Source organism: Egretta garzetta, unplaced genomic scaffold, assembly GCF_000687185.1.
Source record: "Egretta garzetta isolate BGI_Z169 unplaced genomic scaffold, ASM68718v1 scaffold134, whole genome shotgun sequence".
In the NCBI taxonomy this organism is placed as follows: Eukaryota; Metazoa; Chordata; class Aves; order Pelecaniformes; family Ardeidae; genus Egretta; species Egretta garzetta.
The window spans coordinates 503,367-517,173 of record NW_009259422.1 but is presented as its reverse complement, the minus strand read 5'-3'; the positions used below and the strand labels follow the sequence as shown (position 1 = coordinate 517,173).

The following is a 13,807-nucleotide window of genomic DNA, read 5'->3' as shown; positions in this document are numbered from 1 at the left end:
AGCCAGGCTGCAGAAGGCGGTGGGATTTTTAGGCTGTTGCCCACTAACACAGCGCATCACGTTCACAGAGGCACCCAATATCATGCCAAAAAGCAAGTTATAGCCGAACTCGTGGATGTATTTCAAGCGAGCCCAAACATTTGCTCTGTTGGCTCAAAGGAACCGGTGGCCTAGATCTCACCACCCGGCTTCGCTCCTCACCCTCGCCACTGTCGCGTTAACTCACCGCTGGGGAAGGTGCCCAAGCACCGGCCCGAGAGCTGCCGTGCTTCAGCACAACAGCAGCAAGAGAGCTGGAGAAGTTGCCAGCTAGCCGCACAGAGGGCAACAGCTTCCAGGGACCGAAATCCGGGCGCGAGGGAATGGGCTCTGTTGTGTTACCCACACAACGTCTCACCGTAACAGGGCTGATAAATACGAGCAGGGATGGAAATGGAGGGGGTCAGGCTTCTAACAATCGAGGTATTTATTTATCTGTTTTAAACCAGAAGTGCTCTATATCGCTACACTAACGTAGCTTAAACAAGTCTAAGTGCTTCCAGGCAGCTGCTCTCCAGCCTCGGAGACTTCCTCGCTTCTCTTCCCTCCGCCTTCCCCCAGCATCCTTCCCCGGTGCTGGTGGCTCCCAGCTTTTGGGCACGGACAGCGAAGCCACCGGACTCCAAACAGGGAGACACCTCGGTGCTAGCAAGCGCCTCCCTCAAGCCCACTGTATGAAAGTAATTTCTTTCATCCAACACGCACAGATAAGAAGGAAAGGAATCTTATCCAGCCCAATTTAGCAGGGGAGAAAAGGCGATTCTCTCAGTCGCTGGAGCAAAGAGCTGAGAGAAAAGCCGGCTCTTACTGGCGGAGGAACGTTTGCACCGCTGCTTCGCAATCACATTTCGGCCGCGGGTTAGCAGGTACCTTCCTCCCCACCAAGAAACACCAGTGCGAGCGAGCGGCTGTAGCACGCCAGCCTAGCTCAAGTTTTGTGGGCTGCATTAACATCCACCAGCAAGTTTTCTTGCTTGGAGATGGCACCCTCCCTGGGAAAGGAACCGCTTCTACACATCTTCTCCTGGTCGCTTTGCTAAAGCAGAATTTACAAAACTTCTGCCAAGGAAGACTGCAGAATCATGCAAAGACACGGGGAAGGGCATGCAAAGCAGCGCTGCGGTAAAAAACGCTGATGATGCACAACCACAGAGATTTGACACAGGAGCCCAAAGCCCAATTACATAAATGCTTAGCTTATAACAGACTCCAGCATTCGCTGGGGACGAGGACAAGTGCTCCGCGCACAGAGGCGGGCCACGTCCGTGGACAAAAAACCCGCAGCGGCACACGATCCGAAACACATGTACTTCCCTCCTAGCGCCAAACCCCAAGTGCCATGCTAAATGGTGGTCTGTTTGGAGAAAAAGGAGAAGAAAAAAAAGGATCCTTAGGATCTTTAAGGGAACAATCTGAAGCACATGAAAATTAAGCTTCATATTTTATGATAAAAATCCTTGCCAGGGGAATAACTGCCCCGCATGTAAGCAGAACACAGCAGAATCCCCAAAAGGCACCGAGCACAATAAGCTGTTTCTTTCATTTGAAACCCTTAATTCAGAGCACAGGAACGATTCCAGACTTCTAAGTCACTGAGCATGCTTCCTACAGCAAGAACAGAAGCTGAAAGGCAGCCAGGTCTGGCACTCGGCACCAGAAGCTGCTGGCAGGGACGGGGTTAGAGCCGAGACACGAGGTGAAACGGCAGAAGCAGACCCCGCTCCGTGAGGCTGCCAAGCACTAACCGGCGGTGATCAACAGGGTGACGAGCCGCTGCTGTCCTGGTCTAGGCTGGCAGCCTCCCGGGCTGCAGCTCATCCTCTGCGGAGGAGCAGACAGGCGAGAAGCACATGCTTCATGAGCTACGGTTCTGGCAGATCTGCACCGTGCAGTTTCAAGGACAACGCTCAGGAGCGGACCGGGAAAGTCAAGAGAGCCAGAGCGCTCACTACACACTTTTCACCAAGGATTTTCCCTGCAAGGACGAGCTTTCGTAAAGCTTAAACCAATAGACATAAAAAACCTAGGAGAAGCTTCCTCAAAGAGCGAAGCCAAGATGTCTACCAAGAGACGTGAGTCATTTTCAGGCACAGATACGTAAATGAGAATCCACAGATCTGGAGTATTCCTGAGCTCCTTCCTCATTTCCCAGCTCTGTATTTGCTCTAAGGATACCTCATTTCCCAGCTTGATTGTACGGCTTGAGTTGACACTCTTGGCCAAGTCCAAGGTGAGTGGAGCATCTGACGGCCTATAGCTTGGTCAGTAGGGCCAGGCGAAGCAGAAGAACTGAATCACTCCGGTTTCCTCTCTGATCACACAGGGCAGGGAGAAGCGGGTGGCCATCTCACCCGCCCCACGCTTGCCACGCTGTGTGCTTTACGCCCGGTGCCCTGAAGCTCCACGCCCACAAGGCACACAGTGCCTGAACAGCACAGGAACGCCAACGCCAGCCAGAAGATGTCTTCTTGGGAAGGATCCTACTGTGAGTTCGGCCAGATGGGTGGCCCTTGAGCAAACCTAAACCCATCCTCAAAAGCTATGAGGAGAGACCTGGCATTTCTGAAGAGGTTTCTTCAATCTGTTTTCATGCCATTCAAACGCCTCCAGCAACTGATGTAATGTAAAAGGTAAAAGTCTCCTGAAAAAGCCTGGGGAAACCACCTCGTGCTCCGGTTTCAGGAAATTCAGAGCTTCCTCACAAACGTGCGAGGGTGGAAGTAGGAAATCCCCTCCGTGCCCGCCGCAGAAGGGAGAGTGCAGGGAATTCCAGGGGTGGGGGCTCGCGTTTCACCTGGGGCTTTGCGGAGGGGCTCCGTTCGGGTTCTTTCAGAGGATGGCTCCTTGGTTTCTTTCAGAGGATTGCTTTTTCTCCAGAGGGGAGGAGCGGTTTAAAGGCTTTCCAGAACAGACCGAGTTGCGTTCTCCATTCCTGCCTTTCCCAGCTGGCGAATACTCCCCCTTCCCTTGAAGGATGATTCAGGATTTCAAGAGAAGAAAAGGCTGGCTGAAGTCCTCTGGTCCCATCAGCCAGGCTGACTTCATCTAACACTCGGTCGCAGGGAAACAGCCACAATGGATTCAGCCCTGCTAAGTGCAGGCTTTCCTTCCTCTGGGCAAGTCCGCCCTGCCTAAGCCTCCCGGCCAGGAAAGAGCCCCTGCAACCGCACGCCCTCCTCCTCCCGGATCCTGCTCCGTCCCCCGAGCCGCTGGCGCAGGCGACGCACACGAGCTTGCAGCTTCTGGTTGCGGTTCTCCCTGCTCGCAGTAACTCGCTGCTGCCATCGCAAAACCATCTCGCCCCAGGAGAAAGCGCCAAGGAAGTACAGGCAAATAGGTTTCTCGCTCCACGCGAAGGGAGCACCGATGTTTACGGCACCACTAGATCTACACCTCCGTAATATTACTGATGCAAAAAGACCCATTTTCAGGCAGTCTCATGAAACGCCGAAAAAACCCCAAACCCTAAATCAATTGCGTTCCTTCACGCTTCCCAATACCATATAAAATACAGAGAGAGAGCGTGAGACTAAACCTCATTAAATAAAGCACAAATTCAGCTACAATTAGAAGTGGAAGAAAACCATGATCGAATTTCTGCAACAATGAAATACTATAAAAAAGGAGTCTGCAAAATTAACTATTCTTTTATCAGAAGTTAATGAAGCTTACAGGCAGCAGGATTTGTGCCAAGCCTGGAGCATACGTGCTGCTACCAATTAACAAAATGTTCCCTCCATTTCTAAACATCTAATGGGTTTTTTTTCCTTCTTGGATCCAAGCAGAACTCACGCTAGTGATTTGAGGAAGAATTTGTTATTTGGAAGAAATGTTAAGCTGCTAAAAACAACCGTTGGTAAAGAGAGAGCAAGGTGTTCACACCAATGCCTGCAAGGCACCACGGAACTCCTGCTCTTCAGAGCCAGGCGGCTTGTCCGGTTTACTTCCAGGTTTTTCTTCTCCTGGTGAGCTCAACGCCACTCTGTATTTTTTTTCTTTTATTCTAAAGCCGTGCCGGGTATGTGTGCATGCCAGGCAAAAGCCTTGCGAGAAGGAGCGGGAACTTAACTACCAATTAGCCTGAAAGCAAAAGGGGTAGTTGAGGAGCTAAAGGAGAGGTACTGAAACTCTGGAAGGCCAAAAGGGCACCAGCAGTTATGACCCATATCAACACGTCCCCTGCATCACACGGGAAGTCAAGAGGGCCAGAAACTACATTTCAGGCCACAGCAGCAAGCTGCGTTCACTGCAGCCCAAGAGGCTCACGGATGCGAGCTCCCAGGTGGCCCCAGCAAGCCCGGGCTGGCCCTGCGGCCCCAAGCACCAACCATTTTCTGCAGCCCAGCATAGGGAGCCTTTGCGTTTCTCAGCTATCAAAACCATAGGGTTCTCCTGAAGTTCTCAAAGCATAAAGAAAATTCAAAGTTCCTATTTTGCACTCAGAGATCAGGTTTTAAAATCCAGTAGCCCCCAGAGCTAGAAGGTCATGCCAAGGATGAGAGGCTCCTAAGCGAGGCACAAGTCTTGGTACCGGAGAGAATACCTGCTTGCAGGACTTAGCTGATAAACAGGATGGCCATATACATTCTAAGTGCAGCTGATACTCGTACAGATGTCCTTGAATCATCAGTCCTGCCCTGCCAACGAGCGGGGATGCCAACTGCTGGGTGCCCAGGGCATGGCGGCAGGGAGAGGGCAGCCACCGGGCTCTTCACTGCTCCAGCTTCTTGGAAAGCGCCTAGGAGAGGGAAAAAGGTAGGAGCAAGCAGTCTGCTTTCGGTGGGAAGAAGCCGTGAAACGGTGAACGTCTCCCTTTTCTTCTGTGCAGTGAACAAAGGAAAAAGCTGAAGACCTTCTCCTGGGCTAAGATCTATTACTTCGTGCCACGCTTAGATCCAATTATAATTAAACTATAATTAAAATTTCCTGCCTGGATATAATTCCATAAAGAAACCACCTTTTCCATTTCAGTGCAGTTGTTTCTATAGCGGCACAAGTTAAAATCAGGAAAATCCCCCACTTCTTTCGGCCTGCGCCCATGTGATCAGTCTAATCAGTAATAGTTGTAAAGTGTAATTATGGCAGCCAGCAATTGAGCTCCTCAATGTACCAAGAGCCAACAGATGGCACCGACAAATCGACTGCAACATGTTTATTTAGGAGAAACACATTTCCTAGAATTGTTCCAAGGAGCCCTCCTGCTCCAGACTCCTCCTGGAAGCCCTCAGTAGCCGTTCACGGGGCGCGCTGTGCTGCAGACGAACACGGCCCTGCAGCTTGGCTCCCGCGCTGTGCCGAGGGCGCGTGGCAGAGCACGGCTGGACGAAAAGCCGCCGCCGCTGCAGGTCTTTGGACTAACAAATGAGTAAGGCTGGAGAAGGCCGACCTAAACGCAAAGGTGGGCACCTGAATTCCTTCTCCATTTCCAAGCTACGGCAGCTGAGGAGCCCTCTCCTTTCCGTCCACTAGAGCTACAGTCTCGCCAGGCTGACACCACGAGCTGTCAGAGGGACGGACAGAGAAGAACAACTCTTCCCAGCTGCTCCTGCCTGCCAGAAACACTTGGGAAGCTCGGGAACATGGCCTCTTCGGATCAAGCAGCTGCTGGAGGGGTAAAAATCCCACACAGGACCTTCAGGAGAACTCCAGTGGCAGAGACCAGAACTAAGACAGACAGGGGGCAGAAAAAAAAAAAAAGAAAAAAAAAAAGAAAAATCAAAAGAGAAAAACCTGACATCAGCTGTGGATGCAAACTGCAATGCAAACTGCAAAGGACGGCAGTCCCAGCCCGGCGCCGACACCACAACACACCTCAGGAAACCTCTCGGGTACGATCACACTGAGATGGTAAATACAGCATCCTCCATGCCTTCCCTCTGCTGCAAGCGGGGGGGCGAGCGCGGGATTGCTGCAATGCACCTACCAAGGGCTGAATCATAGAATCGTCTAGGTTGGAAAAGACCTTGAAGATCATCAAGTCCAACCGTTAACCTAACCCTGCCATCCCACCTCTAAACCACGTCCCTGAAGCTCCACCGTTCACCCTCTCCAGCTGACCCGCACTGCGCGCTCCGGGGTCAGCACGAATCCCGCGCCGTAGACCAGGCTCCGCCGCTGCCTTGTTCCCCACACCGGAGCTGCCTGGCCAGAAGGGCTCTGCAGACCAGATAAGCAGGCAAGTACGTACAGACAACGATATGCACATCAGCTGCATGGGGAGGCACTTGGCTGGCATACGGACCCACGGCTGTGACAAAAACAAACCGTGAACTCTAGGCTACCGCAGGTCGCGTCCCTTTTCGGGAGCTCAGTGTGGCAGATGTCACTCTACAGCAACGCCGCGCTTCCGTATGGACAGTCGGATGGCAGAGGCACATGTTTTTCAGGCAAGCTGTCATCACAAGTCTGCTTGGGTGTTCAGGGTCACTAAAAGCGATGTCTCTAGATGCAAATAGGCAATTTGCACAATTTTTAGTCATAAGAAAACACTCGACAAAAAAGATGTGCTCTAGCTGACGTTCTAGATACCCAGACAATAGCTTGTTACTGAAGCGGCGAGACTTCTCTCGACAAGCTCACGGGCAAAACAGAGGCACCCCCTCCTCGGGATTAACTAACTAGCAGAATCCACCCAAGTCAAAACGAGGTAGCAGACAAAACTAGGCCATTCTGCAGCAAAAGCGGTGGCTTTTGGAGGTGGCACAAACACAAACATTGGCAGCAACTGAAAGCAGGAAACTGTGGACCAAGACGCGTACAGAAAAGTTGCATTTGCTCAGGAAGGAAGTTATCACCTTGTCCACATCCCTCTTCAGAATCAATGCTGCGACTTCTGTCTTGCAGAAAGCGAAGAAAATACTGGTGGTGTTCTGAGAAAAGTCAATACGTCCAAATCCTCTTGGCCTGCTGCAACGTTAATACCCTGCTTGTGTGAATGCTGTACTCTGCTGCGACCTTTCCTTGTCCCCAGGGGAGCAGAACTGGGATTTCAATGACAGAAGCACAAAACCCACATTCACATCTACAGCTCAGCCTACCAGCTAAGCCCAGTTAAGAAAATCTCATCCTCTCGGTGCACGTACAACGGGCTACAAATGCAGTTGGAACCGTCACAGCCAGAGGAAACTCATCCACACCACCCTCCAGGAGCCCAGCCTGTGTCCGTGCTGACGACCAAAGTTCCGATTCCTCATCTCCCAGTCTCATACTAACGCTCCGCCAGCAGCTGCAGCTTCTCTTCTAAAACCAACCCCAAACTAGCAAACGTACAAGAGGTGGATGCCTCCCACCCATAATAAAGATGATATGAAGTGTTTTTCCTGTTAAGGCAAGAATTTCATCCTGCTGCTAGGCTCTAGTAATGCAGCTTTGATTACAGGAAAAAAAAAAAGCTTAATTACAGTTAAAACTAAAGTTTTAAAGCGTGAGCTGCGGTGTCAAATGGTGACTTAATCCCAAATGCACATTCTGCCTTTTCCTGTTCCGAAAGGGGCAATGGAGGCCAGGTGTGCTCACGGCAAGTGAGAAATGACGTTCTGCAAGCAGCGAGCAAGCCTGATCGCAGTGCTAACACTGGCTTCCAGGAACTGGATTCTCCTCCGCTTGTCGCAGTTACCTTGCAACACAGGTCAGCAACGGTGCGGTTCGGTAGAGCTTCTCCTAATTATTTCATCACCTGGGGTAACAGCAAGGAAACAATAGAGAGATTCGAAGCCTCCGCTGGCTGCCGAACATGCTAACGTAAAGTAGACGACGGGCTCGCCGAACAGCATTAAGGGCATTAAGACTGCAGAGGAAGGCAAGGGAACCGTAACTGGAGACAACAATTAGATAAAGAAACCATTTCAGCGCATGAAGAACCTCCTGCGAATGGGAGGTGCTGCAAGCGCAAGTTGGTCGGCTCGCAGCAGGGACACGCCAGGAATCATCACCTCGGACGGCAAACACGAGCCTTGGGAAGAGGCAGTACAGGGGACAGGCTGCAGCGCTTCGAGCGGAACTGCCCGGCCAGCTCCTGCTGGTCTGCTGCACAGAGCATCTCTAGGTTGTGCGGTACCACCACGCAACACTACAGAGCCCGACGGCTGCTCCGTGAGTCACCCGGGCTGCGGGCTGACCGGCACTTCAGAGGGCCAAACCGTGACCAGGGAGGTCAGCCGTCCGCAGCTTAAGCACAGGAATCCCTTAAGCCACACCACATCTACCTCCAGTCTTTATCCGTCTTAAAGGCAAGATTTCCAGAATCTTTTCTAAGTCCTGATCAGACCCGGGCTCTCCCGGTCCCAGCCCCTGCTGCCTTTTCCTCCTCAGCTACAGCAAGCGACCAGGCTGGACTGAGCCGAAGGCAGAGCAAGTCCTGGCAGAGCAGGCGGTAGCCAGCCACCCCTCACCAGCTCTAACAGCAGCATGGTGTAGCCACACCATTCCCGTCTCTTCCAAATTCCACCGCCCTTGCATCGTACCGTGTTTACATTACAGCCGACCTCTCCATCTTTTCATTTAGCGCTCTCTTAGAAGAGGCGAAAAACCCTCCAGCTCCACGGCTTCAGCTGACTTTTGTGCCAGTAATTTGTTTTTCATTCAGAAGCCTTATAAAATTACTATAATGTTTAACAGATGCGAGTCTAAGAACTTCACAGGAGTCAGAACCATGAATTAGAGGTGGTATGGAAAATTATTTATTTATCCTAGTCGAGGGAAAAAACCCAAACCACACCCACAAATGCCAGCCTACAGGGATGGCCTGTACAACTACACTTAAATACGTCCACATGTCCATCCACAGACAGCAGGCACAAAGAAACCAATGCCTGGTTGTGCAAGTTAATTGAACTCCTCCATACCTTGGCTATAAACGCAGACTAGCTACGAACCGGTGTTAAAAACTAGCTCAAGCCTAAGGGGAAAAAAAGCTTGGGTAAAAGCCAAGGAAAGGCCCCTCTCCCCACCAACGCTGGACGCCCCCAGCACAGCTCTTCCTTTACGCCTTGTTTCTGCCCCAGGATCTTCGATCTAACGAGCCTTTCCAAGGCAGAGACCGAGAGCTCCCCAACCAGGGCACGCTGCAATCGGTTCACAAAACTCGACTTGCAAATTAGGCCGTGATCTGGTCAAATCTCACCCGAGCTGCAGGTGTAAAACACGCCACACAGATGTTTAATGGGAGAGCAGCTTCTGCTTGCAGCTTTAGCAGTGGCCCTGCGGTAATTACAGGGGGATCTACCGAGGCAAGGCAAGACCGTCTGGGTTTGCTGGAGTGAGAGGAATGACAATTCAGCAACGACCACTGCAAGGATCTGCTGACAGCCTGCAGCGCTACCTCCATGGGTTCTATGCAAATTGAAAGCAATCCTGGCACTTACTACACAAAGACCGCGCTTGCTAATTAAAACCGGTTTTTGAATGAGCTTAGTTAAACCAGTGCAGAACCTTATGGAGGTACATTTAAATTGATGTAAACCGGTTAACCAGTCAAATGGGATGTGAGAAAGCAGATCCTGGTGCCGTGAGCTCGACTATTCTGTAGAGGCGGCTCAGATCCGGGCATTCTGGCCAGCAGATGTGAACGGAGCGTTTCTGCTTAGGCCTGACCGGACTCTTGCTTATCCTACAGCTTGGCCTCCCAGCAACCTGCACGCAAGCGAAGCCAAGAGGTGAATCAAAATCTGGGAGGACGCTTGCCCTCTGCGGTCCCCTTTCAATACAGGTTACCCTCCACCTTGAGGCACCGCGTTCAAACTGTTTTCTTAATCGCTCTCCACCCGTCAAGTAATTAAGCAGCTGAACTTTTGTCCGAAAGCACAGAAGCAGCAAAGCCAGGCCATGTCTGCGCAGCGCTGGCCAGCAGGACGTGGCATGGACCTCATTTGAAATCAAGGGGAATGGAAGAAAGGTCTGGGAAAACGAGACGACAACACGGGATGCTCTTGCCTTTATCTGCCGTGTTTCCCCCCCAGGTAGAGCAGCGCGCTGCACGTAGGAGGGGAAGCACAAAGCGGCTGGCGCGTGCTCCGCTCCGCACCTCGGCAGCGATGGGAAGAGCTGAGCATCCGAGGGGGAGAGCCGCAAGGCGTCACGGGGCAGGATCCTGCGGGAGGCCGGGTTGCCTGGAGACAGAGCCGGCGAGAAGAGGAAGAAAAGCCATTGCCGAGAAGAAAGTCAAAACGCCTTTCACAAGCCAAGTCCAACCCCATGCCCCGGCACACGGTCACCGAGGGGAGTTTAATCAGAACAGACGTCGTCGTCCGGCACGGCCGCGGTCGTTCGAGGTCTCTTCTGTGACTCTGCCGAAGTGTTTCACATTGTCATCTGCAGTTAATGCAGTTTTTAGCAAACTCAAATGAACGCTCAATTCCACCCCCCTCCGTATTTCACACCTCCTAACAACTTAAAAAATCCCAGTGCTGCCTTAGGGCTCAGCGCACAGCACTGACCACTTCCAAACGCCTGGCCGAAACCAGGCGAGCCCAGAGCTACGCCAGTTAACCTCAGAGGGCAGGTATGCTCGGGGTCTATCCCAGACCTTTTGTTTGCAAAGACGGGAGAGGGAAGGAGACCCTAGCGAATTCATTTACAGGACCGGCCCGGCGCGTGTCAGGCAGCCGCAGTGATATCCAGCGTAACCCAGCAGGCCACAACAGTATCAGGAAAATCAGACCGCTTCTGAGAAAAGCTTGCTGTAATCAAGGGCTGGGGGTCTCCCCGAGTTGCCGGAATTACACCCAGAACGATGCCGACCACTTCCACACAATGCTGGTACAATCTTTTTTCAAACGCAGAGTTGTTTAAGTTTGTCCCTACCCCACAATCTCTCCAAAAAGCCCAGCGAAGGATTAAGAAAAGAAAATCCCGATGGAGAAGTGTGTTGGATCACCTACGACTAGAGCGATCGGCTTCTTTTGGACTCCTTCACACGTGAACACCCTTCGTCACGGTTACTGCTCCCACCCCTGAGCTCCCAGCCCTCTCCAGCCCGGGTGAGGATGGAGCACAGCACCGCACTGGTCAGCGGCGAGGCTGCACTGCAGCCTAAGCGCTCCGTAAACACCAGATCCAGTTTACCAACACCTTTAACGCCCATTTGTCAATATTGTGACAGGAGATGTCAGTGGTACGTGGTAACTGACCCCCATTCAGCCACTTGACTCCTAACATCGCTTCAGATGGCCACTGTAAGATTGGAGGTGGCTGACAAGGGGCCAGTATCGCTGTAACTAAAAAGCCCCTCGGCGTCCAACCAGCGAAGCTTTGCTAACGCCTATCGCGCCGAGCTAAGAGCATCTCCCAAAAGCCCAAGCGCAAACTCTTAAGCTGCAGCTGATGGATCGTTGCTTTGCCCAGAACCAAGCGGTAGCTGAAGCAGCAAGCACACCAACTCGTAGATCCCAGCTCATCCCAGCGGCCAGAGCCCAGGCCCCCGCACGAGCCCGTCCCCTACACTGCCCGCAGCCAGCAGAGCGGGAGGAACTCACGCGAGGCTGTTACTCGCTGGCGCTGCCTCGGAGCAACCCTCGGCTCTTGGATCGGGTTGCTTAGCAGCAGAGTTTTGGAAATGTAGTCGCATGCAGGAAGAAATCTGTCACAGCAGGCTACGCATCAAGAATGCTGTACGGCAGCGGCCGCGGGTCCGCCCGCTGCGAAACTCAGCTGCTCCTGCTGCAACGCGGAGCCCTCGTTTGCGAGCGGATGAGGGATGAGACACGCGGTCTGCCTTCCAGGTTTTCGGGGGAAGGCTCAAATACCAGTAGGAAGTCTTCACGCAACTGCTAGGATATTAGAGCAAGCAGGCTCTAAGTGTTGTTGAAAGCTCTCCCGGACTGTCATTTTGCTCTAATTCAGCCATGACCTAAGAATGCAAGTGACAAGGAAAAATAGTACTTGCAGGTACCCAGCTTCAAATTCAACTCGGATTTGAATGCAAACGGACTGAATTACTAACAAGCGAAAGCTCGGCAGTAAAGCAAGTTAGGAGATGGCGTGCGTGAAGTGAAGTGTTAAGAAACACGATGTACTTTGGGGTTTGAATGTTTGTAAGCGATACTTATAATGCAAAGATCGCGACGCGGATCGAGAGGTCTCCAACGAGAAGAGGGAACACCGTAACCCTGCTGGCGTCAGAAGCACGTACCGAGCAGCCAGCGCCGAGCACAGCAACAGGTCTCTCAACAAGCAAAGTTGTTTTTTGGCTGGTTTTTTTAAACAAGAGCAACAGGCAGGCAGCGAGAGCAGCTCCGGTTTGGCTCCTCAGTCTTCCACACAGCACAAGAAATCCTATTGCCAGCGCAACCCCTAAGTCGCAACCAGGAAAAATAACTGGCATTGCACCAGGCCGCGCAGCAGAGCCACGGGGAGCCTTTGCACCGGCTTTCCATTTTTTCCCCGAGGCTCCTTAAGGGTTAAAGCAGAGGACTTCTGGAAGATATTAAGCGCTGATGTCTTGGCTTCCCTTCTGCAAACAGCAACAACCTCCAGAGGAATCTGTCATCCCATATAACAATCCCTTTCACTCAACCTCGGCGGCCCGTTCCCTTTGCCTTGCCACAGCCCAAGCAGCAGCGGCTCCGTGCTGAGCTATTACACCGAATTATGCCCACATTCCAGGGAGGGGGCCAGGTTCTGCAGCAAGGCCAGCATACGCAGTGTTTTTAATACGGAGTTATATTATGTGCAGATAGATTCAGAAGCATAATAGCTCCTGGTTACAAAGGAAGCCTGCAAGGACATTAAATATCGCATGGGGATCACAACGCTATCAGACAAAATCTAAAGCGACAGGTAAGACGGAAGAAATCATTACGGCGCTTCATATGCCCTCAAGTCCGTTTGGGAATACACTATTCTGGGCTCCAGATACAGCCTTGTGCAGATATTTTCCTAAGCCTGTAAGCACCGGGTCTTTTCTAGACTGAAGTGAATCTACTCGGATGCTCAAAATAAACCAAAAGCAGTAGCTAACGCTGCAACGCACACTCGCGGAGAAGGGAGTTACCCTGTGACACCACTGCAACTCAGTGACAGCCAAACAGCAAAAACTGGTACTCGGGGTACTCCCCCCGTGAACTGCGAGCGCTTCTCAGAAGGTCCACAGCTCGCTCTGCTCCCCGCGCTGCCAGCGAGGACGCCAAATGCTCTGCACCGAGGAGCTGGTACCTGGCGACTGTCAGCTTTTCCCACCAAAACCTGCACGTCACCCTTTAGAAAGGCCGCTGAATAACCAGAAAGACAATTAAAGCAGAGCTATGAAAAGCTGTGAAAAAAACCCCTCATCAGATAGGCAAGGTCCTGAGGCAGCCGTCAGCTACCAGCACGTCGAGGTTTTGCATACGAGCCGTAGAAGTTCAACATTTCAGATGCACAAAATGTTCACGTGCGCGCGCGGGGACGGCGCTGCAGCACGGCTGCACCGAGCAGGACTGCGGAGCGTGCCGGCACCCCCCGCGCCCCTCGCTCCTCTAACGGGGTACGGGTGGGGTGATGGGCACTTCCAGGGGGACACGTAAGCAAACGCCGCTCCCTCGCCCGGCACGTTTAAGATCGCAATTAGAAGGTGATAGCATCGCATTTATTTCTGCGATTATTTCGAAAGGTGCCGGATGCATTAACACTCAGCACGCCAAGTGGGAAGGGACCAGGGTTTCATAGAATCATAGAATGTTTTGGGTTGGAAGGGACCCCCAGAGGTCACCCAGCCCAACCCCCCTGCAGGAGCAGGGACACCTTGAACCACATCAGGTTGCTCACAGCCCCGTCCAACCTGGCCTGGAATGTT

The 13,807-nt window shown here is 52.3% G+C and overlaps 1 protein-coding gene across 6 annotated transcripts in view; it reads right to left on the bottom strand.

Moving 5' to 3' along the window:
- LOC104124581 (serine/threonine-protein kinase SIK3) overlaps positions 1 to 13,807 on the bottom strand; it is a 56,097-nt gene that overhangs the window by 33,645 nt on the left and 8,645 nt on the right. For 5 of the 6 annotated variants that reach the window (XM_035892501.1, XM_035892504.1, XM_035892502.1 and 2 more), the window contains exon 1: positions 4,583 to 4,681. The exons of the other annotated variant lie outside the window; for it this stretch is intronic. In XM_035892501.1, the coding sequence (XP_035748394.1) occupies positions 4,583 to 4,666 (84 nt within the window). In that variant the 5' untranslated portion in view covers positions 4,667 to 4,681. Of the gene's footprint in view, positions 1 to 4,582; positions 4,682 to 13,807 lie in introns of those variants that run through there. 6 annotated transcript variants of the gene reach the window in all.